This window comes from Tursiops truncatus, chromosome X (genome assembly GCF_011762595.2).
Source record: "Tursiops truncatus isolate mTurTru1 chromosome X, mTurTru1.mat.Y, whole genome shotgun sequence".
NCBI lineage: Eukaryota > Metazoa > Chordata > Mammalia > Artiodactyla > Delphinidae > Tursiops > Tursiops truncatus.
The window spans coordinates 119,143,649-119,169,624 of NC_047055.1; the positions used below are offsets into that span (position 1 = coordinate 119,143,649).

A 25,976-nucleotide genomic window follows, 5' to 3' on the forward strand; every position below is an offset into this window, starting at 1 on the left:
GTCCCCTACATAGGAACCTTCAAGTTGCAAACTTTCAAAGATGCAAACATGCGTTCACATCAACGTCGGGCGTGAGTGAAATGGCAGCTGGCCCTCCGTGTCCTACTGCTGACGATCCTTCAGCTCTACCATCTCCCACCTCCTCTCCCTCCTGCAGTCAGTAACTCTTCTTGCCTGTTCACTAGATGCCAGCCGCAAAAGTATGCCAGCTGTTGTACTGGACTGCTGTACTTTTCAAGGTACTGTACTGTAAGATTAAAAATGTTTTCTTTATTTTTGTGTTTGTTTGTTTTTTATGTATTGTTTGTGTGAAAAGTATTATAAGCCTATTATAATACAGTATTATATAGCCGATTGTGTTAGTTGGGTACCTAGCCTAACTTTGTTGGACTTAGGAACAAACTGGACTTAGCAATGCGCTCTCGGAACGGAACTCGTTTGTATGGAGGGGAATTATTGTATCACATAAAATGTTCAATGAACGTTTGTTGGGTGAATGAATGAATTAATGAGAACATTAATTAATCATCATAGACTCTGCAGGATTCTTAGGCAAGCTAGTTATCTCTGGAAGTTTTTGATTGTACCACACTCAACCTGGTAAAATGTGGGTACAGAAAGTAGGAACAGAAATGCATTTCGGTTGTCTGAAAATCATCTCAAGTTGTGCAGGCCAACTTTTCAAGTGGGATCCAGTTTCATCTGTTCCTAAGATCCTCAGAAAGGGGAATGGATGAGGGTGTGAATGGATCCACTCAAGCGCGAGACCTCTTTGTGAGCCGAATCTCTCTCGGGCTCCAGTCCTGGCATGTGTGGCAAGAGAGAAAGAGACAAACCATCTGCAAAAAGGAGTGCACTGAGATTGGAAGGCCTGGGCTTCTCAAACTGCACACAAGGATCTGTCCCCAGGCAGTGACAGGAGAACGGAGAGTGGAAAGATCAGGGGCACTGGGGGTCAGCAACCTGGAGCTCTCATCTTCCCAAACGCAGGCTTGCAAACCCATCGAGAAGAAACCATTTCACTCCGTGGGGGACGACCTGGCGCTGGGGAACCCAGAAAGGCTTTACAGGCAGCCCACGGGAAGCTTCTCTGGGATGTGGAGTTTTAGTCAGCCATATGCCACTTGGAGGTGGAGACAGAGCAGACGCTAAGGCCTGTAGTGTTACATGGAGATGAGGCTTCAGCCCCACCATAAACTTTGAAACATGAGTATTTCTTTTTTCTTAGCATTAGAGCTGCCAGGATTAAGAAAATGGTGGCTGCTTTAGGCTGTTGGATCACCTTCCAACAGGAAGCATACAGACTGGGAGACAGAGGGTTCTCTTTTAAAGGATGACTCTTATATAAGCTCGTCAACTGAAGGCAACATAAACTGCTTTTTTCTAACAAGAGGGGATCTTTTCTGGCTAAAGAGGTAGTATACTGCTGTTGTAAATGCCATATTCAGCAAGAGAAGGCATTTATTTTCCAAACAGCATTTGATTCATGAAACAAAGTTTGTGTGGCATCCTTTCCCACGCTGTCGCAGTTCTTTATTACAACTACCATCCTTCCTGATTAGGACTCAAAGAATTACTTTGTATACTGCATTTTGATCATCTAAAAGTAATCTCTGGTTATGCACAGCATTTTCTAAACACAGGTCTTCAAATGATCACACAACCTATAGCACGATGTGGAGTCCCACCGCCTGTGTTCGAATCCTACCCCCTCTAGTTAATAGCCAGTGTGACTCAGGCAAGTTATTTAACCGTCTGTGCCTCGGCTTGCTCATCTGTCAAACGGAGCTACACTCCTACTGACTTCATAGGGAGGTTTTGGGAATCAAACAGCTTAATGTCTGAAGAGTGCTGAGACCAAAGCTTGCTTTAGAACCAAGTTCATTTAGGAATTTAAAAATGTATGCTTCATTTTAAATGTGACCCTCAATTTAACCACAATTCTCTAAAGGTGGACTAGGTAAGAAATGGTGTCTTCCACCGAACATGAACAGAGTATTCATATATTTTGCCTCTGGTTAACACATGCTCTGCCACAAACGACATCAATTTTGGAAATAGACATACACATCAAAAATACCCTTGGGCATTAAGGAGGCAACATCTTTGTCTCCGAAATGGCTCCGAGAGTCAACACTTACTCAATGTACTTGAGGGAGATTTTCTGCGTCTGCTTGGTGGTCACGGTTGCGATGTACATTTGCAACGCCGCCAGCCGCAGGGCGATGTCATATTTCAGCTCCGGCCCAAACCGCTCCTGAACGACGTCGTTACAACTCTGAAAAGAGACCAGCAGAGGGCGCAGCTTGTCAAAGGATGCACTGCGTTGCCTTAGAGGGACAGGTGACAGGCGTTTCCCCACTGTCCCACCTTCACTTCCAAGGCAAGGAGCCAAATGTGGAAACATTTTCACCGCTGCTTGGAACGAGTCAGTATTTAAGCGCACGCACAAACACAGAGACCACACAAACATTCAACATCATCACGAGCGAGCTGCTATTTAAATATTTAGCTTCTTGTAAAAATAATGAGAAATTTAGGAATGGAATTTCCAAACACAGGTGCCACGACTGGACACGTGAAGCCCTAGTAGCATGATGTGGCTTCTGTAGCTAGGCTGCCGGGATTGGAATCCTGGGTTCCAATTCTCTTTTTCCACTTTAAGAGGAAAGAATCCCCTTTCCCTACTTTCACCGTGTGACCTTGGGCAAGGCCCTTAATTGTTCTGTGCCTCCGTTTCCTCTTCTTTAAGTTGGGGATAATACTTCCCATTCGCAGGGTTGTGACAAGGATTAAGTGAGTTAACAAGCCCTCAGAATTCCATCCGGTAAATTGGAAGCACTCATACATGTTTAGAGCTGTCATCATCAATGTCACCCTCTTGCTATCATCCAGAGCGGTTTCGGGGAGGTAGAATGAGCAAGGTGATGGAGAGCAGCAGCTCTGGACCTACACCTGCCTCGGGGTCCTGGCTTTACCAATGGCTACCTCTGTGCATAAACTTCAAGCAGTTTACTTCGCTCTTGCAGCCTCAGTTTACTCATCTGTGCAATGGGGATTCATACCAACGACTTGGCCGGAGTGGAGAGGGTGGTGAGGATGAGCTGAGATGCACGCTTTGCCACAGCGCCTTGGCGCACTCAGTGGAGGGTGGCTCTTGAAATCGTCAGTCCGTTCCAGTGGTGACTGCCCCCACTGAGACTTTGAGGGAGTCTCTCGGCTTTAGTTTGTTCACATGTAAAAGGGTGACACCTACCTCACAGGGTTTGGGGTGAGCATCAGATTGAAGAGGGGCTGAGAGGGTACTGTAACGTGTCAAGCCCTCCAGGACCACAAGTGAAGGGTCTGAGGGCGCCATTCTCACTCCTGCACGGAGCAAACACTGAGCCAAACGTTGATGGGAAGCACGGTGCTGCTTAAGTATATTCTGCATGTGTGTTTACTTATTTTCGTTATTGGAAACTAGGTTCTTGGGCTAGAAAATATATTTAGCCTCTTTCTCCCTTCTTTATTCTTTGCCTTGTCCTCAAAAGATTTCAGATGAAAAACCGTATCAGGATTTGTTTGGCTCCTTTCTGAGCTAAGTACCTTTACGACCACTTCATGTATTGATTCTACTAAATGGGAACATGTACCCCATACGGTTTCTGCATACAGTATTTGCCCTTCAGATACATCCCCCTGGGACCCTACCTGCCTGCTCTGGGCGCCTGCCTCTCAGCCCATCCCTCACCCCCAAGAGTGAAGCCACATTCCCTTCCCTCCGTCCTTCACATGGTTTTCCACCTTCGTTTTTCCTTAAAATCCTACATCTATCTGGATTGCACTGTACTCCTGTTGGAAGTGGGTCTGATTAGAGGCAGGAGACAGGGTGGCTCTGAGGGAAGCTGCCATTTTGTTTTGCTAGTCTTGGGTTTACCAGTTATTTCCAAGAGCCCAGGGTTGTCCACAATGGGGTACCGGGGGTTTGAGGGTCCAGATAGGGTCATTTTATAGTCTTGTGAGGGATGAGGGTGGGCAAGTCTCTTGGCAAAGTGCCAGGCCATAACACGCACTCGAAGAACCAGTTTTTCGATAAACCATTTTGACAGATCACTTTCTTGTAGGACTGCTATTGCATGACAGATTTGAAACAGGATTTTAGCGTAGAATTTAGAGACAAAAGCTCCAAGTTGGATCCTAGGCTCTGTCAACTGCCAATCAAATGACCTTGGATGTGACACTTCATCTCTCTTGAGTCTCAGTTTTCTTATCGGAAAAAAAAATGGGCTAACAACAGCGAACTCTCAAGATTGCTAGCATACCTGCAAGGATGTTTCATAAAATGGAATGTGCTTTATAAAGGTGACTCATCACTATCTCTTGTCCTCAGAGTTGTGACTGCCGTTGTTTTTTCCCACTCCTGCTATACCCTGTATTTAACCAGACTTCTGAGTGGATTCTTTTGTCAAGGTGATTAGTCACTTAATTACATTATATAATTAGTTCAGACTGATCCCGGAGAACTAGTGTGATGTCTGACTTATATATATTTTTGGTACAGATTATGCATTTATTACTCTCAAGTACATTATTTAAAATATACTTATACACACAAATGGCGGTCATTGTTTTGCTAAACAGAGGTCTCAACAGACTCCGCTTTAGACCTACAAAAATTCATTTATAATGAATATGTGAGATATTAAAAAGGAAACCAGTACTGCTAAAGTGTTTGAAAACATTTTGTAGCCGTATCATCCTGTTTACCAATTGGTTTAACCATCGTTGTTTTAATAGACAGTGGACAGCTAAATGTCAGCACAGCTTATTATAATTATGAAACAGAACAGTCTGGATTATTAGGGTTTACTGTTATTATATATGCTGAAATCTGTAAAATACTTCATGGTCCATTAATGGCTAGGAGATTCTTATATATTATCACTATCGAAACCTCTGTGGTCATTGTCATGGCTTGTCAATGGCCACTGCCCTCATTAAGAGCCCACTAGGCAGAATTGATTTTTGTCTGTGTAACGTGATAGACATTGTTTCTGTTTCCTCTCTTGTTCTCCAGGCTAATTTTATTGCATCTTTTTAGTACCTTAAAATCAACACTCGGACACAGCACCATTCGCAGGCCCACTGACATACGCTACACAGATATGTAATTTTAGACCTACTGCACGTTCTGTGATACAAGGCATTTTGAGACAGAGGGTCTGAGTCCAAGAAATTTTCATTGCCTATTCTCAGTGGAGGATATATGAGATGATGGTAGGTTAATTTTGGCCGCTATCGCCCACCGTAACATGGCTCCCCCCTTCCTCCCCCAGTGCTGGCTACTCCTTGAAGGGATAGCTAATCCACCACCTGTGCAACACCCAAGCGGGGAAAGCAGAAATGTCTTCGGTCTTCAGCTAGTCCCAGGGCAAGAGCCCCGGACAGGTTTTCCTGTTCTCAGGACAGTCCCACAGGTAGAAAAGATGTGTCTTTTGAATAAGAAAGATTTCCATGAACTGCATTAGATTTGAGCAAACACCTTAAGCGCTTAGCACTACTCCCGGCTACTTAAAAGGTCTCTCCTCCCCAAGACAAACGCAACCGGGCTCTTCTTTTAGAAATGCAATGGAATTGTGATGTTGCAAACAGAAGCCAAGTAAATGGCTTTAAAGCATCATCTTGTTAATGGGATGAGTATATAATTATAGAGAATGACAACTGAATGCATCTCGCGCTCTACAGCCACACGCTGATCGGCACCTGTAACTACTTATTTGCAACTAACAAGCTAAAAACATAGCACGTGACATGAGTTGCCGTGGCAGAGCCCCGGGTTGGTTCTCAGAAGGAATATGGGAAGATGCAGTAACAGATCAGCTGAGAATCAAGCTGTCCCGTGCAGTCAGGTCTGGGTTACCTGGCCTCTGGGGGAACAGGGGATATTGTAACCCAGATAACCAAAGTTTAACATTTAAGTTCATTGTTCTGGGTAGAAAACGGAGTGAAGTGTAGTGCACATTTCTTTATTTGATAAACAGGGTATATGGGCACGATTTGCCTTTTTCGGATGACTCCGGGTTATCTTCATAAACACTAATTATCCTTCTGAGTTGTAAATACCACAGTCTCCTCCAAAGACCACTGAAGTGGGGAACATTTAACAGGCCTTTCCCTGAGTGCCCCCATCTGCTGGAATGTTCTAGTATGTTCTGCTTCTTTCTCCTCCCACTTAATTTCTGTTCTCCACGGCTTATTGCCGTTTAATTTATGTTACTGTTCCTAATCTCTGACATCTATCTTGTCTACATCTCTCTGCCATCTTCTGTTTTCTTTTCACACCCAACTTTTTAAAGATTACAAAGGCTTTGAAATATACAAGAAAATACTGAGAATAGTAAAACAAATACCAGTCAGTATATCAACTACCCAGAGTTAACAAATGTTTCTTCTATTTTTCTTTTTCCTACGTTCTTTGCTTTTTATTTCTTACTTAGGGCTCCAGCAACCTTTGGCTTATACAGATATCCCCCAGCCAAAGAGAGCATTTTTTTGGCCTTACTCTTGCGTTTTCTCCTTTCTTTGTGGGGGAAGGTTACATTAAGGTTTACAACCTCTTTGAGTAATTCTAATGTAGATGCTTAAGCATTAGGTAAGTGGGCTCTTACTGTTTGATGTGATTATACTGGGAATTTAAGTAAGAGTAATGGGAAGCAGTTATAGAGAAATATAGGAACATCGCCTAAATATCAAGCAGATAAATTCCCTTATCCCTGGGATAAACAGCAAAGCGTCTCATTTCTGGAAGTCTTGCTTTTTGAAAATTATATCCCAGAATCAGATATAGACAGTCTGCAAAAAGATATATCTTCTTAAAGTTTTACTGCCTTGAAATGAATAATTCCATTACAATGAATATCACGGTATTTCAGAACAATCTAAGCACCAAATAAATGAATAAACAAAATAAGTAAATAAAGAAGAAGGGAAAACTCTTTCTTACAGGAGAATGCCAGCAAATAACTGAAGAAGAAATAATAGAATTAGACAAATCATCATTTTCAACCATCGCAATAATATTTGGGCAAGAATCATCAACGAATACTAAAATGAACAGATAAAAGGATAATGAGAGTTGCAAAGTGACTTTCCACAAATTACTTATTAACTATAAAAGGAAAAGTGGTAACTTCTGGAGAACATCAATTAGTATGAATGTTGACAAGAGTCAGTGTGAACCTTACCATGAAGGGGACAAAATGACATCACATGCCTCCTGATACGATGCACTAAGGAGGGCATGGAGTCATTCATGTTGTTGTTCTGCCCCCAATGCAGAGCCTCAATCTGATCATGAGAAAACCCCAGAGAAACCCAAATCGAGAGGTTTCTACAAAATAACTGATCAGCACTCCGCAAAACTGTCAAGGTCGTGAAAGTCAAAGAAAGGCTGAGGCATGCTCCAGACTGAAGAAGACTAAAGTAACATGCCAACTAAATGCAAAATGAGATCCGGGAGTGGATCCTATCCTAGAAAAAATTGATATAAAGGACCTTTTTGGGACAATGGGCAAAATTTGGACACAGACTGTAGATCCAATAATGGAAATGGATCAGTGTTAAATTTCCCGATTTGGTTAATTGTATAATGATTATATTAGAAAATGTTCTCATTACTAGAAAATATACTGACATATTTCGGGGTAAATGAGCATGGTTTTGGTACCTGACATTCATATGGTTTAGGAAAAAAATCGTGTGTGATGGGGGAAGGGGAGGACGTGCGCACACACTAAAGATAGGGTAAATGTAGTGAAATGGTAACAACTGGTGAATCTGGGTAAAGGATATCAAAGAGCTCATTTACTACTCTTGCATCTTTTTCATAAGGCTGAAATTATTTCAAAATCAAAAGTGAAAATTTAAAAAGCACCATGGAACCTCACTCAATATTTTGTAATCACCTATAGGGGAAGAGAATCTGAAGAATATATATATATATATAAAAATAACATAACTGAATTGCTGTGCTGTACACCTGAAACTAACATGATATTGTAAATCAGCTATACTACAATAAGAAAAAAGCACCATGGAATTCTTTTATAATACATTGAGCTTGGGCTGAGGGACGAAGAGAGAGAAGATCCCAAACTAAAGAATTCAGGGGAGAAAACCCCACAGTTAATTCATCCCACAATGTTAATATGAAACATGCCCTGGTTCTCACATACCTGAACATACAGATACTCGAAAGCAACTGGATCTCGCCTTAAAAGGTCAATTGGATCCTTTGGGACGAAGCTAATTCGGAAAAGACATCTCATCTTATGCGAGCTGGGCCTCTGGGTCACCTAGAAGAGCAGACCAATGACAAGAATCCTTCAGTGCCGGCAGAAAGGGCTGAGGGGCAGAAGCAAAGGCAGCTTTCTTTGGACACTGAGGAAGGAAGCGGTTGAGGTTCTTTTAGTATTTGTCATACATACTCATTCCCTGAACACTGCACATACCTGTGACCTAGGTCACGTTCCCCCAAAGCAGTCCCTGAAATGAGGGACTTCAATAAGGAACTGCTCCCAGGAGAGGCCAGTGAGGGAGTGGGGGAAGCAGGTCAGACAGGAGAGGAACCTGCTCAGGTCAGCCCAGCAGGGGTGGCTACAGGCTGTCCTGAGGGAGACTCTGGTGGGAAACTTACACCACGGAGCCTCTGGGATCACAGGTAAATCATTGCTTTCGGGCTGTCCCAGGGGGCTGTGACTTTCCAGGTATGGACAGGATGGGCGCCAGCAGTCTGAGGGAAGTCCTCTGAAGAAGATCTGCAGATGCTGGCTGTCGTGACAGTCACACACTCAAGCAAGGCTGGGGGTAGGGGGCGCAGAAGGGGACCCGGGGATAGGAGCACAGAGACTGGTCACTACAGTTTATTACTGTGTAACACTGCTGTGGGTTTTTTCCTCAATTAGACTCCAGAAGGATGGTAGCAATGAAAGCATGACAGTGGCAACTTGGATGACATCCAACTGGAACGCAGGAGGACAGAAGTTTTGGCCCGTTCACTAAATTTGGAGTCCTCAGGTTTCCAAACTACCCAAACTTCTGCTATTATGATTTGTCCAAATTGTTCAAAGGGGCTTAGAATACACCACGGGTCCTTCAGGGTTAAGGACCATGGATCATTCTGAGTCGCTTTCCTTTTCCCCAGCACAGTATGTGCCAACTACTAGGTCTAAGTTTCTTAATTCTTTTTGCAACAAAGGGGAATCAATCAATGAACGGTAGGTGCTTCATACACAGCTGAATGAATGAAAGACACTGGACTTCAAGAAAGAAGGTAAAAGAAAAAAAGTAAAAAAATAACAAACAAAAAAAGATTAAAAAAAGAAGGTAAAAGCTTCTTCAATTTCCCTTAAAGAGGTCAGTGCGATGAAACTAAAACCATGCAGCAGGAACCCACACAGTTGTTCTACTTGTAGTTTTGTGCACTTGGATGTTCTTTTTTTTTTTTTTTTTTTTTTGTGGTATGCGGGCCTCTCACTGTTGTGGCCTCTCCCGTTGCGGAGCGCAGGCTCCGGACACGCAGGCTCAGCGGCCATGGCTCACGGGCCCAGCCGCTCCGCGGCATGTGGGATCTTCCCAGACTGGGGCACGAACCCGTGTCGCCTGCATCAGCAGGCGGACTCTCAACCGCTGTGCCACCAGGGAAGCCCCTGGATATACTTTTTAATGCGCTTGCATGCAGTTTCATGTACTTGTAACTACTTTTATGCAGGGGACAAACCTGGCAAAATAAAAATGTTCGTGAACTGCAATTTAAAAGTTCAAAATAGGGAGCTGCCTGGTGGCCTAGTGGTTAGGATCCTGGGCTCTCACTGCTGTGGCCCAGGTTCAATCCCTGGTCAGGGAACTGAGATCCCACAAGCCACGCAGTGCAGTCAAAAAAAAAAAAAAAAAATCGAAATAAAATAGTAATAGCTTTACTGAGTTATCGGAGTGCGCATGCACACACACATTCTGAGAGTTTACATTGCTAACTTTGTTATATAGAAGAATTTCAAGGGGAAAACACATCCCACGTTTAAAGGTATACTGGGCATCCTGAGAAGCAGTACACTGAACCAGCTTCCTGTCTGTGGGCAGGATTGCAAAGCTGAGTGAAGTCAGGAGCCCATGGGATCCGGGCTGCTCATCACTGGCTGACGGTAAAGCAAACCAGGAAGAAGGATGCGTGGGACTCTAAGAGACCTGGGCTGCTGGCAGGGCTGCTGATGAGTGTCACAGTGACATAATGGTGTTTTGTCAGAAGGTCCTGTCTGATGTCAGAAAGTCAGAGATCATCTTATCTCCGGCTCCTTTAATTACAGGTTAGAATCTGTCCTGAATTTTCCATAAGCCTCCTTGAGTTTATTTTTATCATTAGTAGGTTACACTAGTTTTGGGAAATAAATGAATGTAATGCAAAAACATGCTTTAGACTCATTAGAAATGGCAGTCCAGGAGAATAACAGTCTCTAAAACAAGCAAAAAAACAATTTCTTGGAAACTTTAAGTAGTATGTAATAACAACGTTACTTTCTAGACAGAAGTTTAGTGTCAAACTGCCAGAAATTCAGGTAGAGTCGCTTAAAAGTTCCTTGGCAGTTTTCATCACAGTTAAATGTTTTAAAATAATTTTTGTTATTGGACAAATTCCTTATACTTACTCCCCAGTTCTATCATGCCTATAAATATTTCATGGGTCAAATTTTTCATACGTATTGAATTCAAAGGCATATAGCTGGTTTGTTTCAGGATATTTAAACAATCAGTTTTCTAGAGACAATACTTGAGTTTTAGCACTTTGCTTTTCGTTCTGATTAAAGACAAAACAAAGCCTCTTCTAGAAAGATAAGGGAAGAAGCATTGTTAGAGGCTTTTTGTTTCCTTCTAAGTTTTTTGTTTTGTTTTGTTTTTTGGGTTTTTTTTTTTGGCGGAGCCGCCCCGGTTCCCTGACCAGGGATTGAAGCCGGGCCACTGCAGTGAAAGTGCTGAGTCCTAACCACTGGACTGCCAGGGAATCCCTCTAATTTTTTTTTTTAAGGCATCATTACATTTATTTTTGGCCCTTTATGAGTCCTACCACACCAGGCCCCCGTCCCCCCGCCTCAACCAGCCCCACGCATTCCCACGCGTGGCCTGGACCCGAGGGACTACAACTCCCGGCAGGCTTTGCAGCAGGAGCCTGTAGCCAGGGTCTCCTGGGAAAAGAATTGCAGGTGGGCTTCACCAGCACGCTAATTAAAAAGGCCAGTAGGGGAGAGTAAATTAAGCTCTGAGTAGGAGATACTGGAGGAGGTAAAGCAAAAAGACCTGGGGATTATTCTTGGCCCTTAGGGAAAAGGAATTTTGACCTTGCTGCCCGCGGAGTAGGAGGGTGGCCAGCGCCAAAAGTCCTGATGGAAGAGAAAGCCGGGGGTTGAAACTCCTCCTCTAATGCTTTAAAAGAAGTCTAAAAATTGGAAATCAATCCGGAATGAGAAGGTATGGTTACCTAGCATCAGAAGAGACTTTGAAAGAATCTCTGTCCAGCTAAATCAGCATGAAGCTTTCCCATAAAGGCTGGGTGGTAGGTAGAAGTTCAGGGGGAAAGTAGAAATAGAAATATCAAAAAGTTGTGGGTGGTTTCCTTAGACTCATAGTAACTGGCTGTCTGCCCACATCCCCTTGGCATTTACTGCTCCAAGCTGAAGGCTATTTACTGCAAACACCTGTGACCATCTGCCAGCACAGGGCAAACCAGCAGAGCCAGGGAGCAGTTGGCCTTAGGAGCCGCCCACCCCCAACCATGGACAGGATGTTAGCGTACGAAGCCCCAGCCCCCTCGAGGCCCTTGGGTGGGATACCTCTGAGGCACGTTCTCTGCTAGTTCCCTGTGTCCCCAGCAGGATTGCGCTCCAGCTGCCCACAGTGGAAACTGGCTTGATTACACACTCTTTATTGGCGTCCCCATTTTCCCATTTCCCCTCCCATTCCTCTGCCAGTATTTCCTGATATCGCCTCCCAAATAAACCACTGACATCCAAATCCTTGTCTCAAGGTTGGCTTCTGGAGGAACTCGGAGCCAAACACTGACCTTTCACATGTGGGATTCTGTGTATCAGGGGCTGTTCCCCTATAACAAAGAATAAACAACTCATCTGTTTCTAAGAGTGTTTTGGCACAGGTTAACATAATAAACAATTAGATGTGATTTAAAATATCAATAGGTAGGGCTTCCCTGGTGGCGCAGTGGTTGAGAGTCTGCCTGCCGATGCAGGGGACACGGGTTCGTGCCCCGGTCCGGGAAGATCCCACATGCCGCGGAGCGGCTGGGCTCGTGAGCCATGGCCGCTGAGCCTACGCATCCGGAGCCTGTGCTCTGCAACGGGAGAGGCCGCAGCAGTGAGAGGCCCACGTACCGCAAAAAAAAAAAAAAAAAAAAAAAAATCAATAGGCAGATTTAAACGTGATAAAAATAAAAGGTCAAGTTTAGAGATAGGAAATGAACACAAATGATAACTTCGTAACGAATTCATTGCATCGAGTTTTACTACATTGAGAGAGTCAGGGATATCTGCGGGACCTGACGTGTAGCTTTTAATTGTGCGACAACCAAAAGGCAATTGAGCGTGATGACACTTTCTGCTACTCCATCCGTCTGGGGTTGACTTGACTCCCTGCCTCTCCTCCTGTTGTCCCCTCACGCCCCCCTCCATAAGCTCCCCTCTTCAGTGAACTCTCCTACATAAGAGGAATTTGTTGAAATCCCTTATACATCCAACAAAGACCCTGCTTGTGTGGAATCACAAGGAAAGTCAGGGTGCTGTGCTGAATTCAGCAGCCAAGCAACCCGCTTGTCTCCCCAGAGAACAGATGGGGGTGGCATCTTGGTGACCAGGAGCTGGGACACATTGGTGGGTCACATATTTACAGTGGGCACGATGGGGCAGGGATTTCAGGCTTCCAAAAACAGTCTGAGGTAGGTACCCGGAACTTAAAAGAACGAAATATGATTTTGGCTTAATTTAAATAATTGCAGAAAGCATTTCCCTTTAATAGTTTCTAGAGATCAATTATCAAAACAGGTGAACAAGTCACGACCATAACATAAAATATAGTTCTGCAGAGCCATATCCCCAATGAGTCACTGCTGAGTCTTTGACAATTCTGTTTGTGAGATCAACTGACAGTCTATGAAAAATTGACAAAAGGGAAACATCACCTTGAGGTGTAAAATCCGTTATGAATGCCGGCGCTTCCTATAGTGGGGCTGCCCAGGGCTGTGGGGAAGGTATTTAAAGGATTCAAGGACAGGGGAGCGCTGGGCAGGGCAGCCTCTGCTGTCAGGGGCAGCACGGGCACTGGGGGCATAATTCACACACCTGAGTTAGGGTCTCCTGTTCATGAAGCAAGAGCAGCTTCGTTCCGGCTCCTTCCATCCTCTGCTCCAGCATGAGGGAGAAGTGCTCGATGCCTTTGATGGAGAGTTTCTCTTGAAGGGTTAGGATGACATCCTTACAGAGGAAACAGACAAGATGCGATCAAAATCAAGGCAGCCGTATTGTAGATTCCACATATAAATGAACTTATATACAAAACAGAAATGGACCCACAGACATTGAAAACAAACTCACGGTTATCAAAAGGGAAAGAGGGGAGGGATAAATTAAGAGTTTGGGATTAACATACACACACCACTATGTATAAAATAACCAACAAGGACCTACTGTACAGCACAGGGAACTATACTCAATATTTTGTAATAACCTATAAGGGAAAAGAGTCTGAATATATATGTAACCGAATCACTTTACAGAGCCTAGCAACAGATTGTGCAGTGTAGTTGGCTCAGTTCCCCTCCTTCTAAATGGGGTGGCAATTAAACCACCTCTGAAAGTGGTCTACATGCCTGCATGCCAAATCCAGTCCACCACCTGTTTTTGTAAAATAAGTTTTACTGGAACCCAGTCTCGCTCATCTGTTTCTGTATTGGCTGCTTTCGTGCTCTGCATGGGGAGACCTGAACTTGGTGGCAGGGGAGGCTGTGTGGCCTGTGATGCCTAAATTATTATATTTGCTATCTGGCCCTTTACAGAAAAAGTTTGCCGACCCCTAGCCTACCCCTCTGTAAGAGCACGTGGTAGTCGTGAGGAACGTGGGCTCTGGAAAGAGTCTGGCTTCTGCCCTGAGTCTACTTCGTATTAGCTGGCAGCTTAAGGCAAGTCACTTAACTTCTAGGCACCTTAGTGTCCCTGTCAACCGGGGATAATAATAATACCTGCCTCAGAATAGATACCAGGACTAAATGAGTTCATACATAGACAGCATTTATTACAGCACTGCTTGGCATACAGTTAGGGCACCATATTGATAACAGAAATTTTCACATAATGAGGTATGGGGAAGTCATTCTGGCTTATGCATGAGTTAACTTGAACTTTTTTTTTTTTTTTTGGCTGCACCAGGTCTTAGTTGTGGCAAAAGGGCTCATAGTTGTGGCATGCATGTAGGATCTACTTCCCCGACCAGGGATGGAACCCGGGCCCCCTGCATTGGGAGCCCGGAGTCTTACCCACTGCACCAACAGGGAAGCCCCAAGTTAACTTGAATTTTATGCTAATTTGAACAGTCCGTTTGTGGCCTATCAAACATTGTACATCTGCCTTAATTATTTTTTTATTTTTTAAATTTATTTATTTATTTATTTATTTTTGGCCGTGTTGGGTCTTTGTTTCTGTGCGAGGGCTTTCTCTAGTTGCGGCGAGCGAGGGCCACTCTTCATTGCGGTGCGCGGGCCTCTTACTGTCGTGGCCTCTCTTGTTGCGGAGCACAGGCTCCAGACGCGCAGGCTCAGTAGTTGTGGCTCACGGGCCCAGCTGCTCCGCGGCATGTGGGATCTTCCCAGACCAGGGCTCGAACCCGTGTCCCCTGCATCGGCAGGCAGATTCTCAACTACTGCGCCACCAGGGAAGCCCTGCCTTAATTATTAAAGAAAAGGGCACACTGACCACAAGTCAAGAATGTCCACGTTAAAAATAAAGATTAAATGGCTCCCTTCCTGTGATACCAATGCTGGTCCTGTTTCGATGATAAGACTCCCTTCCCAGGTGCCAAGGTCATACTGACTCGCTGTGTACGTGCTGCTCTAGTTTTTTTGAAATCCTCAAGAAATGTACTCCTGACTTGTTTAATGTTCTTTTTTTCTGACAAGATATAAAACTGTGCTTGAAAACCATGCTTTTCTGGAGCAGCTTCTCAGAGTAATCTGGGAAGCTGGCTTCCGGTCTATAGTCCTCAGTTTGGCTGAAATAAAACTCTTTTCTAGTCTTATTATTGATTGTTTATTGATTATTTTTGTTGACAATGATGATATACATATATCAGCTTTTATTTTAAGTCTCCGGGGAAGGTAGAATGAGCAAGCTTTGTCAGCAATCCTTCACAGGATTAAACATTTATGATCAGAAAGGTGTTCTATACACAAGCACAAGTGGACTGCAATGTAAATAAATGTCCTCAACCATTACTTTTTTCATGTACTTGAAAACTAGTAAGTGATCTCTCTTCAAAGATAACTAATATTCAGATGCTAAAATCCCACAGAGCAACACTTGGCAATTTCTGGAGACAGTTTTGGTTGTCACAACGGGGCTGGGGACGCTACTGGCGTCAAGGAATTTTCTGGTCCAAAGGATCGACAATGTCAAGGGAGAGAAACCCGGCCATACACAGAAGTTTTTTTTTTAATTGCTCTTTCTGGGGTTTTGATTCTTCCCCGTGGACCATTTTCAATTTCCTCTGGCTCCTTTAAAACAAAGATCCCCATACCTACCCACCACCAAAAAAAATCATTCAACAGAAATTCCGTGACTATACTGAATTTCATAAAAATATTCTGTTTCATAATTTTTGCTCAAGACCCAGAAAAGAGAAAAGAAAACCAGCCTCTGTGTGGCAACACATATTTTATAAAACATTCTCCTGAATCACCAGGGAGGACATGTGCCAGCAATAGTGTTTTCCTATTGTGCCTCTGTAAGCAAGAATTTTGGCAATTTTTATTAAACAGCATCATATCCCTTTCATACCTATACTATTTCCAGTTTACGCCTCCCAGTCTGCATCTCTGGTGATAATGAGGCTGTGAGGCACAAGCTAAGATAGCTTTAATTTCATGTGGACGCTTTGCATTGCTCCCCATCTTGTCATTGTCATCTGCCATCCTCAGGGAAATCAAACTTAGTCTGGGGTGGGTTCCTATAATAAAGAGGCCAGAGGGAATTAACAACAGGGCTCTCTTTTAAATTTAGATTTATTTCTGTTAAGAAATGCATTCAAGTCTTTACCTATATCTTCAGATGGGTAAGGGCTCCAATGGCAAGGAGCTTTTCTGACCAGTTGGTACCACAGAACAAGCCACAGTACCAGAGGGAGTTGAAACAATGTAGCTCTTTTGGGTTAGGTCAGGGGTCTTCAAACTAGAGCCTGGCCCCTTCGTTTGGAATCTGCCCAAGGCCATTCATTCACATATTATCTGTACAGTAAAGGATGAGTCTTGCCTGAAGAAAGGTTTGCCTCTTTGCCCCTGGCTCTTGGGAGGTAACCTCTAAGCCCTTGGAGTATCCTGCCTGATAGAGGTGTCTTTGTTCACTGAGGGGGGGGGCGTGGGGTGTCTTGGGCTACACTGGATAGTCTATGCTAACGATGGGATTCATGGTGGGGACCATGGACCATGTGGTATCAGCTCACCTCTGGAGGGGCAGGGTGCTAAGGTCAGCCACACAGGTGGGCAGCTGTGTCTAAGTGGACAACCCCCAATAAAAATTCTGGACACCAAGGCTTGGGCGAACTTCCCTGGTTGGCAGTACCCTGTGCACACTGTCACACACCAGTGCTAGGAGAAATAAGCACTGTCGGCATGACTCCCCAGGGGGACGATGACTGGGGGCTCTCTGCCTGTAACTGCGAGGATACCAATGTGCTGCGTTCTGTGAGTGCTTCGAGTGAATTATTAAAGCTCAGGGTGGTCTTAAGGACCTCCTGAACCCACCTGCCTCTGGCTGCTTTCATGAGACAATAACTGAGTTGAGTAGTTGCAACAGAGAGCAAATGGCCCACAAAGCATAAAATATTTACTCTACAGGCCTTTCCAGGAAAACTTTGCTGACCACTAAGTTAGTTGATCAATACTTGGAGTAACATCTCCCTATAAATTGATTTTGAGTAGGAATAAAGGAAAAGGGCTTTTTCAGTCATCACCACTTAAAATTAGCAGTCTTGTACAAAGGAAGTTAATATTTCATCTGGAATGATTTAAGGATAATTTAAATGGTCCCTCATCAATCTAATATTGCCTGCTCTATTACCTGCTAAATCACGACCTATTTCAAGCAATTCAGAACAAGCTGCTTGTGGTATCGTGGCAATAAGAATGCACAGCGAGATGGTCTTGGCGGAAATAATTCCACTCATAAGGCCTATGCTGATTAATTTTTAAAAAATGAGAATTAGGGCTTCCCTGGTGGCGCAGTGGTTGAGAGTCCGCCTGCCGATGCAGGGGACACGGGTTCGTGCCCCGGTCTGGGAAGATCCCACGTGCTGTGGAGCGGCTGGGCCTGTGAGCCGTGGCCGCTGAGCCTGCGTGTCCGGAGCCTGTGCTCCGCAAGGGGAGAGGCCGCAACGGTGAGAGGCCCGCGTACCGCAAAAAAAAAAAAAAAAAAGAGAATTAGAGGTTGACTATTGGTAGGCGTTTTTTAATACAAAGTTGATATTCTCTTGATACATTATTGTACAGATCATCACTAGGTACCCTTTTTTTTTTTTAACCTCAATAAAACCCTTTTTATTGTGCCATTTGAAGAAAGCCTATTTTAGGCTGATAGAACATTAGGGGGCAATCAATTTCTGAACACACCTTTGCCCAATAAAATAGAGAATATGCACTTTTCTTCCCCAGGAAGGAAACATGGGGGTAAAGAACTCATACGCTTTGTTATACCAGGTGAGAACTCATTAGGTAGAACTCACCTGTGGCTCTAAAATAACAGGATTGCTTTGTGACTCTTCCTTTTCTCCCCTCTCCTAAAAGTACACCTCATTTCTGCCTTTTTAATGTATCATTTCCATGAAATTGGTTACAGCAATTGAAAGTAAATGTTATCTTTACATTATTCTATCCCTTGTTTTTTGCTGGACACCAAAGTAGCAGATACTCAATTAACATCTAACATCTTAATCATCTCCGTGGATAGCAAGGCCGAGAAATCATGCTGGCTTTGGGCAGGGTGCCAAGCCTTCTTGGTGACAGTCACACTATTTTAAATAATTTTCAGCTGTATTAAAATGACTAGCCCTAGTATCTCATGACTGATAGCATATTATATTGTTTTGCAACACACACACACACACACACACACACACACACACACGCAGAGCAGAACCTTGTTAGTTTAAATTTTTTGTTTGGGTTTGTGTTTAAGTATTCACACACTACCTTATTTGGAAACAACCAAAAAAATCTCAGAAATAAACAGATAGTTCTGAATGAAGGTATAGCCGCACAAGAGTCACAGTGGGACTTCCACGCCGTACCTGGCAGTGTCCAGGTACACGGTTCAGCGGGTCCTCTTACCTTTATGGAGGTGGTGCAGTCAAAGCGAAACGATTTGGTCTGCCCATTTTCCAGATAGACTTTCAGGACGTTTGGCATAAAAAGAAGTGAATTATCCTTAACAGTTTCCTATTTAACAAAAAAAAAAAAAAAAAAAAAAGAGGAGGGGGTGTAAGTCAGTTGAATTAGGATTCTGCCCTTTGTAGAAGCAGCACATATCTGCAATTTATTCTAATCACAGCATAAGACAATAAAAAATCAAACTCCCTAAGGCCAACCAAAGTATCCCTTTGGTGATATCTGAGTTCAGCTGTTCATAGCAAAATTCTTCTCTTCTAGCTACAAATAACTCAGCTGAATCAACTAAAAGAACTTTTCCCGTCAGAAGATCGATCAGATGAGTTTTTTTTTTTAATTTAAATCAAGGTTTCCCACTAGAAAACGCAATGACAGAAATAACACCTTTGTAATTAGACCACAATGTTTGGGACCACAAGGCCAGACTTTAGCAGAGCAGCATGTCTTAAACAGAAAGAAGACCAGCAATGACGATGTTTCACATGATGCCTGTTGGCAGGGGTCATGATGGCGAATCACAAGCATTAACAAGCTTCAAGTTTAAAGTAATTTTGTGAAATGATTTTTAACCCATTTAGAGATGTTCCTCAAACTCCAAGGGGATATATGAGGAACGGGTTAGTGTGTTAAAAGAATAAAACACTGTCTGTAACAAACAGGTAACTTAAAAATAAGTCAAAAAGAGATGTTTGAAGCGCAACCAAAAGTAAACAAAAGACACACATTCCTTTGAATTTTCTCTTCAACTGGAAGTGGGGAGAGACGAAAGGGGGAGCAGGAAGGCAAGTTGGGTGAGTTCCATGAACACGTGGTTGGTCATGAAGCCACAGGAGTGGAGGGGAAGTCAGCAATTATGAAAGCGTTAAGTCCCTTGTTTTACAGATGAGGAAACTGAGAGGAGATGGCCAGAGATTTGCTACCGTCCTACAGTTGGTCCATGAGAATTCAGTCCCTAAGTATGTCCGAAACAGTCTCATGCCTTTCGCTTCCTGTTTCTTTCTCTGACTCCCCTCCCCTCCTCTCTACTCCTGAGGGCTTCACACACGACTTTCCTGCTGCCCAATTCACTGAGTTAGTGCAGCTCCAAGTCCAGAAGGAAGGCCACACAACGACTCAGAAAAGCAAGAGGAGACCGGAAAGGAAGCCGGTCACAAAGGCTGAGGGCCAGACAGCAGACCGAATGTCCCTGCCACGCTCAGGCCTGTGGTGAGGCCGCGAATGCTGCAGGAGATGATCGACCCCCAGAGCTGTCCCCACACACCAGCTGCTTTTTATCCAGGGACAAGGGGAAGCTGCCACAGCAGCTCCTGCAATCATATTCTCTCTAAAGATGCATAAACTGATTGCCCAATCTCATGCTCAGAAGCTTGAGAAAAGATGAGGTAAGTTTCCCACGACCCTCTGTGTCATAGTCATTCTTCTGGGACTGGAACTAACAGCCTTAAACTGGGACAGTCTTGTTCTGAAATGATAATTATGGTAACTCTGCATCCAGAGCAATGGGGATTCACCGAGAGGAACAGAAGAGACCGTGGTGTGAAAGGGGGCAGAGGGGATGGGGTGGGACATGGCCACTGGGAGGACAAGGCCACAGCTAAAATGTACATGGGGCAGCACAGCCTTCGGCCCCATCCCACAAACATCACAACAGTTTGGTAGACTGGCCAGTTAAGCCCCTGGATTCCGAGTGGGGCAGATGCAGGTCAGCAAGTTTTGGCCAGAAGACACTTGGCACCATGAGTGCCTTGCCCGGGATACACAGGCGTCTATCTGCAAATTCAAATCCAGGACCACCCAGGGAAGAGTCTGTGGCCCTTAGCAAGTATATCATGGATGAGATTTTTATCCCTTTGAGTTTATTTAAACAACAAAACCTCGACAACAAAAGGTGGCATTTCAAAGGTCCAAAAAATATGAGCACCCTGGACGGTAGCTTGCTAACAACCAAAAATACTAGGCTATATATTTGGGGGGAAAATTGAAAATAAGCATCCTATCAATGTTTGCATCATTCATTTTGAAGATCAATTATGTGCCTGACTAATCATGATTCCTATCAAGACCTATTGATGGAGGTGTGGGCAGTATTTCTTCACTCCTGATTGCATATAGGAAACTTTTCCCATCATTTTAACTTCTTTCCATTTTGATTAGTTGAAAGAACAGAGACATTTTATTTTGGATAAGGAAAACCTCAGGGGAAACCCTTCTCAAAATATAGAATGGGCTGTTATATGGAAGAATGCGTAGTTGGCAGAATGGGGAGAAATAGGTGCAAGTTTCAAAGAGGCATATTCTACTCAACATGAGGCAATGTCAAGTGATCTCAAATCAAACGAACTCCTTTGTAAAGTAGTGAAGTCTCTAACTCTGGACTACTATGTCTTCTGGGTTTGTAAGAAGGAATACAGCTGGCACAGCCTGGCGATCTCTCAAGCCGTCTACAATCCTGAGATTCGACACCCCTGTGAAATCCAACAACCAATTCTGAACTGATCATTCCAGCGGGGTGACTGGCTCTGCTTAGTGCAAAGCCCCTACACCTCAAGGCCTCTCTTTGAGTCACCAGCGGGTGTCTGTCAACTCACCGACACTTGGCCGTTGATGATGACCTCCTCGGAGAATCGCACTTTGACTGGATTGGACTTTAACCTTGCCTTTTTTGCAGCACTAATAAATGCTGATTTGGGAGACTAGAAAATAAGAAAACATTTGATCTGATTATTGGTAATGTAAGGCCAACCTTGTAAGAATTGTTTCCTATCTTTATCCTCCCAGATATTTAACATTTTTGCTAAAAAGTGTTTGGTGCGTGCCCAATTCAAGGACTAGATACAAATTATGGATGCAGTTGAAACCCTGTTATGTTCATCAAGCAATAAGTTTGATTTAGCCACCAGACCAGAACTATAGACAGCATGTTCCATGTTCTTACTGAGCACATTTCCAAGGACCTTTTAAAAGGACAGTTGTGGAAGTACATAAATCCTGCTTCCAATACGGAGCTTTGAGTACCATGCAGAAGGTTAGGTGGTAGCCAAATCTCATGTTGGGTTTATGACAAGTTGCTCATTAGTTATGTATTTTAACAAGGTGGAGAAGAGCCACTGATAGTTCTAAAATGATTGATAATCCTACTGTTACTCACATTAATGGTGTATGGGCACGTGAGCAGGTAAGGGGACACACACGCACACGTGCAAAAGCTCCCACGCTTTATGAGCCCAAAACTTGAGTTTCAGCCTCTTACTGGTAACCTGTGAGCCTATAACCTTACTTAGAAGTGAAAGGTAGAGAGGAGACCTTGACTTAGAAGTGAAAGTCAACTGAATCACTTTGCTGCACAGCAGTAATTAACCCAACCTTGTAAATCGACTGTACTTCAATAAATAAATAAATAAATAAATAAGAAATAATATCAAAAAAAAAGGTCGACTTCATGTTCTGCCTCATCTTCTAGGCCCTCTGTACTGTCTTTCATTGGAAAGAGGGGCTGAGGGATTCAGTTGGTCTCCCTCAGAAATGGGAAGGACAATGATAAAACCTGCTTAGAGGCTGTGATCTTGGTCAACTGCCTTCATCTGAGAATCAGCCTCACTGCACTGTTTTAACAAAGCCTGTGAGGGGAAGGGAACTCATGTGGTAGGTGAGCTCCCTACCATGTTGCAGGCACCATCTGTTTATTTTGAAAAAGAAATGCATTCTCTATGGAACCTAATACAGAGGTAAATATTTAGCTTGAATCATACAACTGCAATTTTATAGATTAAAATGGTCAAATATTGGAAACGGCACACGGTTCAGCCTAACGTTTTTCATACTATACAGTTCTAAGAGATTGAGGCTGTTGTGTAAAGAATTCTAGTAATTGACTCTAAAGTCAACACAGAGGTTCATCCTCCTGTGTATTGCATTAATCTCAAAGCACAGAAGCCAGTTAGGGTGTCCCATACTTTGAATTTCAAGTAAAATGAAAGCAATAAAAGGATTCCCATCTTTGTCAAATACAAGTATACTGGAGATCAATTTAAAAACAATATGATGGAATGGATAAGTTAAATGTGGTCTAGCCGTACAATGGAAGACTATTCAGCCACAAAAGGAAAGAAGTTCTGATACACGCTACAACATGGATGAACCTCGAAAACATCATGATAAGTGAAAGAAACCAGACACAAAAGGCCACACATTGTATGATTCGATTCCACTTCTACGAAATGTGCAGAATAGGAAAATTCTGTCTCTATGGAATAGAGACAGAAAGCAGATTAGTGGTTGCCAGGGGCTGGGGACGGCAGTGAGGAGAATGTGGAGTGACTAATGCGTATGGGGTTTCCTTTTGGGGTGATGAAAATGTCCTGGAACTTGATAGTGGCAATGGTTGCATAAGATTCTGAATGTACTTAATGCCACAGAACTGTACACTTAAAAACGGTAAAAAAAAAAAAACAAAAAAAAACCAAAAAAAAACCGGTTAAAATGGTAGATTTACGTTATGTGTTATAATAAAACAATCATTGTTGGAAAAACACATGATAAAACATGTGGATGTGTATTCCTGGGTGGAGTTCTGCCTTAATGCTCAGAAAATCCTGTTATTTCAAAAGTTCCCCTGTGTCTTAAGGGCAGCATAGACGGATGCTTTGGCCTCCAGAGTTTCAATTCTTCCACTTATGCAAGATGTTCTGAGAGAACGGCTGCCCTTTAAAAACAAAATGAAACAAAAATCCAGACAAACTCTGAATGGCTCCTCAAAAGAATAGCTTTGAACATGCTCAACGTGACTTTTAAAAGTCCTACTGCAAAGCTGAAGTCATGGGACAGGGATGTTCTCTTCAGTACCGTAATTACAGGCCAAGCTTAGTCATGATGAATGAACAAATCATACAGTAGGGAGTTCATCTGCTTTTGATATGTCATTTTTTAGCTGAAGGGAAAACATTATTCTCCCGTAATGATTTTAAGCAGGGGATATTTACGTTGGCACAATGCGTTTAGCTCAAGTGAAGCGGCTGTAATAAAGCTACCCAGAACAGACACTGCTAATTAGATGAGATATTTGAATGCAGTAACGCCCCACTTCCCCAGCATTGTTTGGGAATGATGTATTTCACATGTGTTCAGTGTGCCAGATACTGAGGTTCATTCCTCTATGCATCTGAATTTTTAAATGTGGTATTTTACCTTATTTTTCTAAAATGTTACATAATTCCTTGCCTCAATAAAAAATATATTTAACAGAATGTAGTTTCTATGCATCTCATTTGATGTATAATCTTAGAATGCAGTGATGTTCCTATGGAAGTACAGAGGGTTATTTGCCCCTAAAGTGGTCCCATAGAGCAGAACTGGTCAAGCTGGGGATGCTTGTCTCTTCTGCCTGTAGCTATTGCATGCCCGCTTCTTGGAGCCTCATTCCTGAATTTATTTCCCATGCCCTAATGACAAACCTGGTAATCTAGGAAAACCAGAAAGAATATTAGATAGCCAAGGTAGTTAAGTAAATATTATTTTATACATATTTTGAAGTCAACAGACCCGGGATAAGAATCTAAGAATCCATACAAGTTGCATTTTTCTTGTTCTGGATTTGTGACTATTTCATATAATGGACATACATTTTAAAAATTACTTTTTGATGATAAAAACATTAGCTCTACAAGTCTGAAGTTTACTGAATTAGAATCAGTAAAGTAATGGCTTCTTCCACTGGCTGGAGTTACCTCTGGTACATGGGGTATGCAAACCAGTCATGACTGCAGTTTTGACTCAGATCTCTCTTTGTTGCTAAAAAATGTACAATGTGCACCACCCAAAAACCTGATACGTTAATTCCTGGCAACCTGCCGACCAATAGGTGCTGATCACAAGCACTTCATATCCTGTGGTGGAAATGACAAATAATTACTATTTCAAATAATCAGATTTTCCTGCTGTTAATTAATTTTAAGATTAAAAGGCCTCTAATCAACCCCTGCACCTCTTTCCAAATTTGCTGTTGCTAAGATGGCCACGATAGATGGCTGACATGCTCCTGATGCTCTTAGAAGTCATTAGAACTCAGTTTGAAACAAAACTACAGACATAAGATAAATTTCTCAGGGTATATGCTACCATACGACCCAGCAATCCCATTACTGGACATATACCCTGAGAAAACCATAATTCAAAAACAGTCATGTACCAAAATGTTCATTGCAGCTCTATTTACAACAGCCAGGACATGGAAGCAACCTAAGTGTCCATCAACAGATGAATGGATAAAGAAGATGTGGCACATACACTCAATGGAGTATTACTCAGCCATAAAAAGAAACGAAATTGTTATTTGTAGTGAGGTGGATGGACCTAGAGTCTGTCATACAGAGTGAAGTAAGTCAGGAAGAGAAAAACAAATACTGCATGCTAACACATATATATGGAATCTTAAAAAAAAAAAAAATGGTCATGAAGAACTTAGGGGCAAGATGGGAATAAAGACGCAGACCTACTAGAGAATGGACTTGAGGACACGGGGAGGGGGAAGGTTAAGCTGGGACAAAGTGAGAGAGTGGCATGGACATATATACACTACCAAACGTAAAATAGATAGCTAGTGGGAAGCAGCCGCATGGCACAGGGAGATCAGCTGGGTGCTTTGTGACCACCTACAGGGGTGGGATAGGGAGGGTGGGAGGGAGGGAGACGCAAGAGGGAAGAGATATGGGGAAATATGTATATTGTATAACTGATTCACTTTGTTATAAAGCAGAAACGAACACACCATTGTAAAGCAATTACACTCTAATAAAGATGTTAAAAAAAAGAGAGAAATTTCTGAAGCTAAGTGTAAGGTCTTGAATTTGCCAACCCTGTAGCTCTAAAGGACATTCATATAGTAGGCACTGAGTACATACTTAGTGAGGACTAACTAGCCCACAGTTATCACCGGATGACTTAGTTTGGACTTCCCCCAAAGCAGACCCTAAGACCAGGATTCACAAGCAGGTAGCTGATTTGGGAGATGCTCCCAGGGAGCATGGGTAGGTGAGCAGGGGAAGGGAGACAGGGCGGGTGAGGAAGCCAATGAAGCATTCATTGTTAAGTCAGGCACCACTGTGAGCAACTGGCGTTTAACCCTGCTGGGAATGTCTGGAAAACAAGGCAGGCTGTATGCCTCAGAGTTACACTGACTGAGGAGAGAGGGAGCTGGGGTATTTATCCACCAGCTCCTGTCAATCAGTGATGAAGTGGCTGCTCTTCTGAGAGTGAGAATTCCTAGTGGAGTGCTCAAAGAGCACTTCTGGTCCGC

General features: G+C 43.2%; 1 protein-coding gene across 1 annotated transcript in view; it reads right to left on the minus strand.

Moving 5' to 3' along the window:
• Positions 1 to 25,976, minus strand: part of FRMPD4 (FERM and PDZ domain containing 4) — a 184,226-nt gene that overhangs the window by 17,567 nt on the left and 140,683 nt on the right. Inside the window, exons 6-10 of the mRNA XM_073798905.1 lie at positions 21,274 to 21,378; positions 18,629 to 18,736; positions 13,380 to 13,511; positions 8,217 to 8,336; positions 2,142 to 2,278 (exon numbers count right to left, since the gene is read on the minus strand). Of these exons, the coding sequence (XP_073655006.1) occupies positions 2,142 to 2,278; positions 8,217 to 8,336; positions 13,380 to 13,511; positions 18,629 to 18,736; positions 21,274 to 21,378 (602 nt within the window). The remainder of the gene's footprint in view (positions 1 to 2,141; positions 2,279 to 8,216; positions 8,337 to 13,379; positions 13,512 to 18,628; positions 18,737 to 21,273; positions 21,379 to 25,976) is intronic.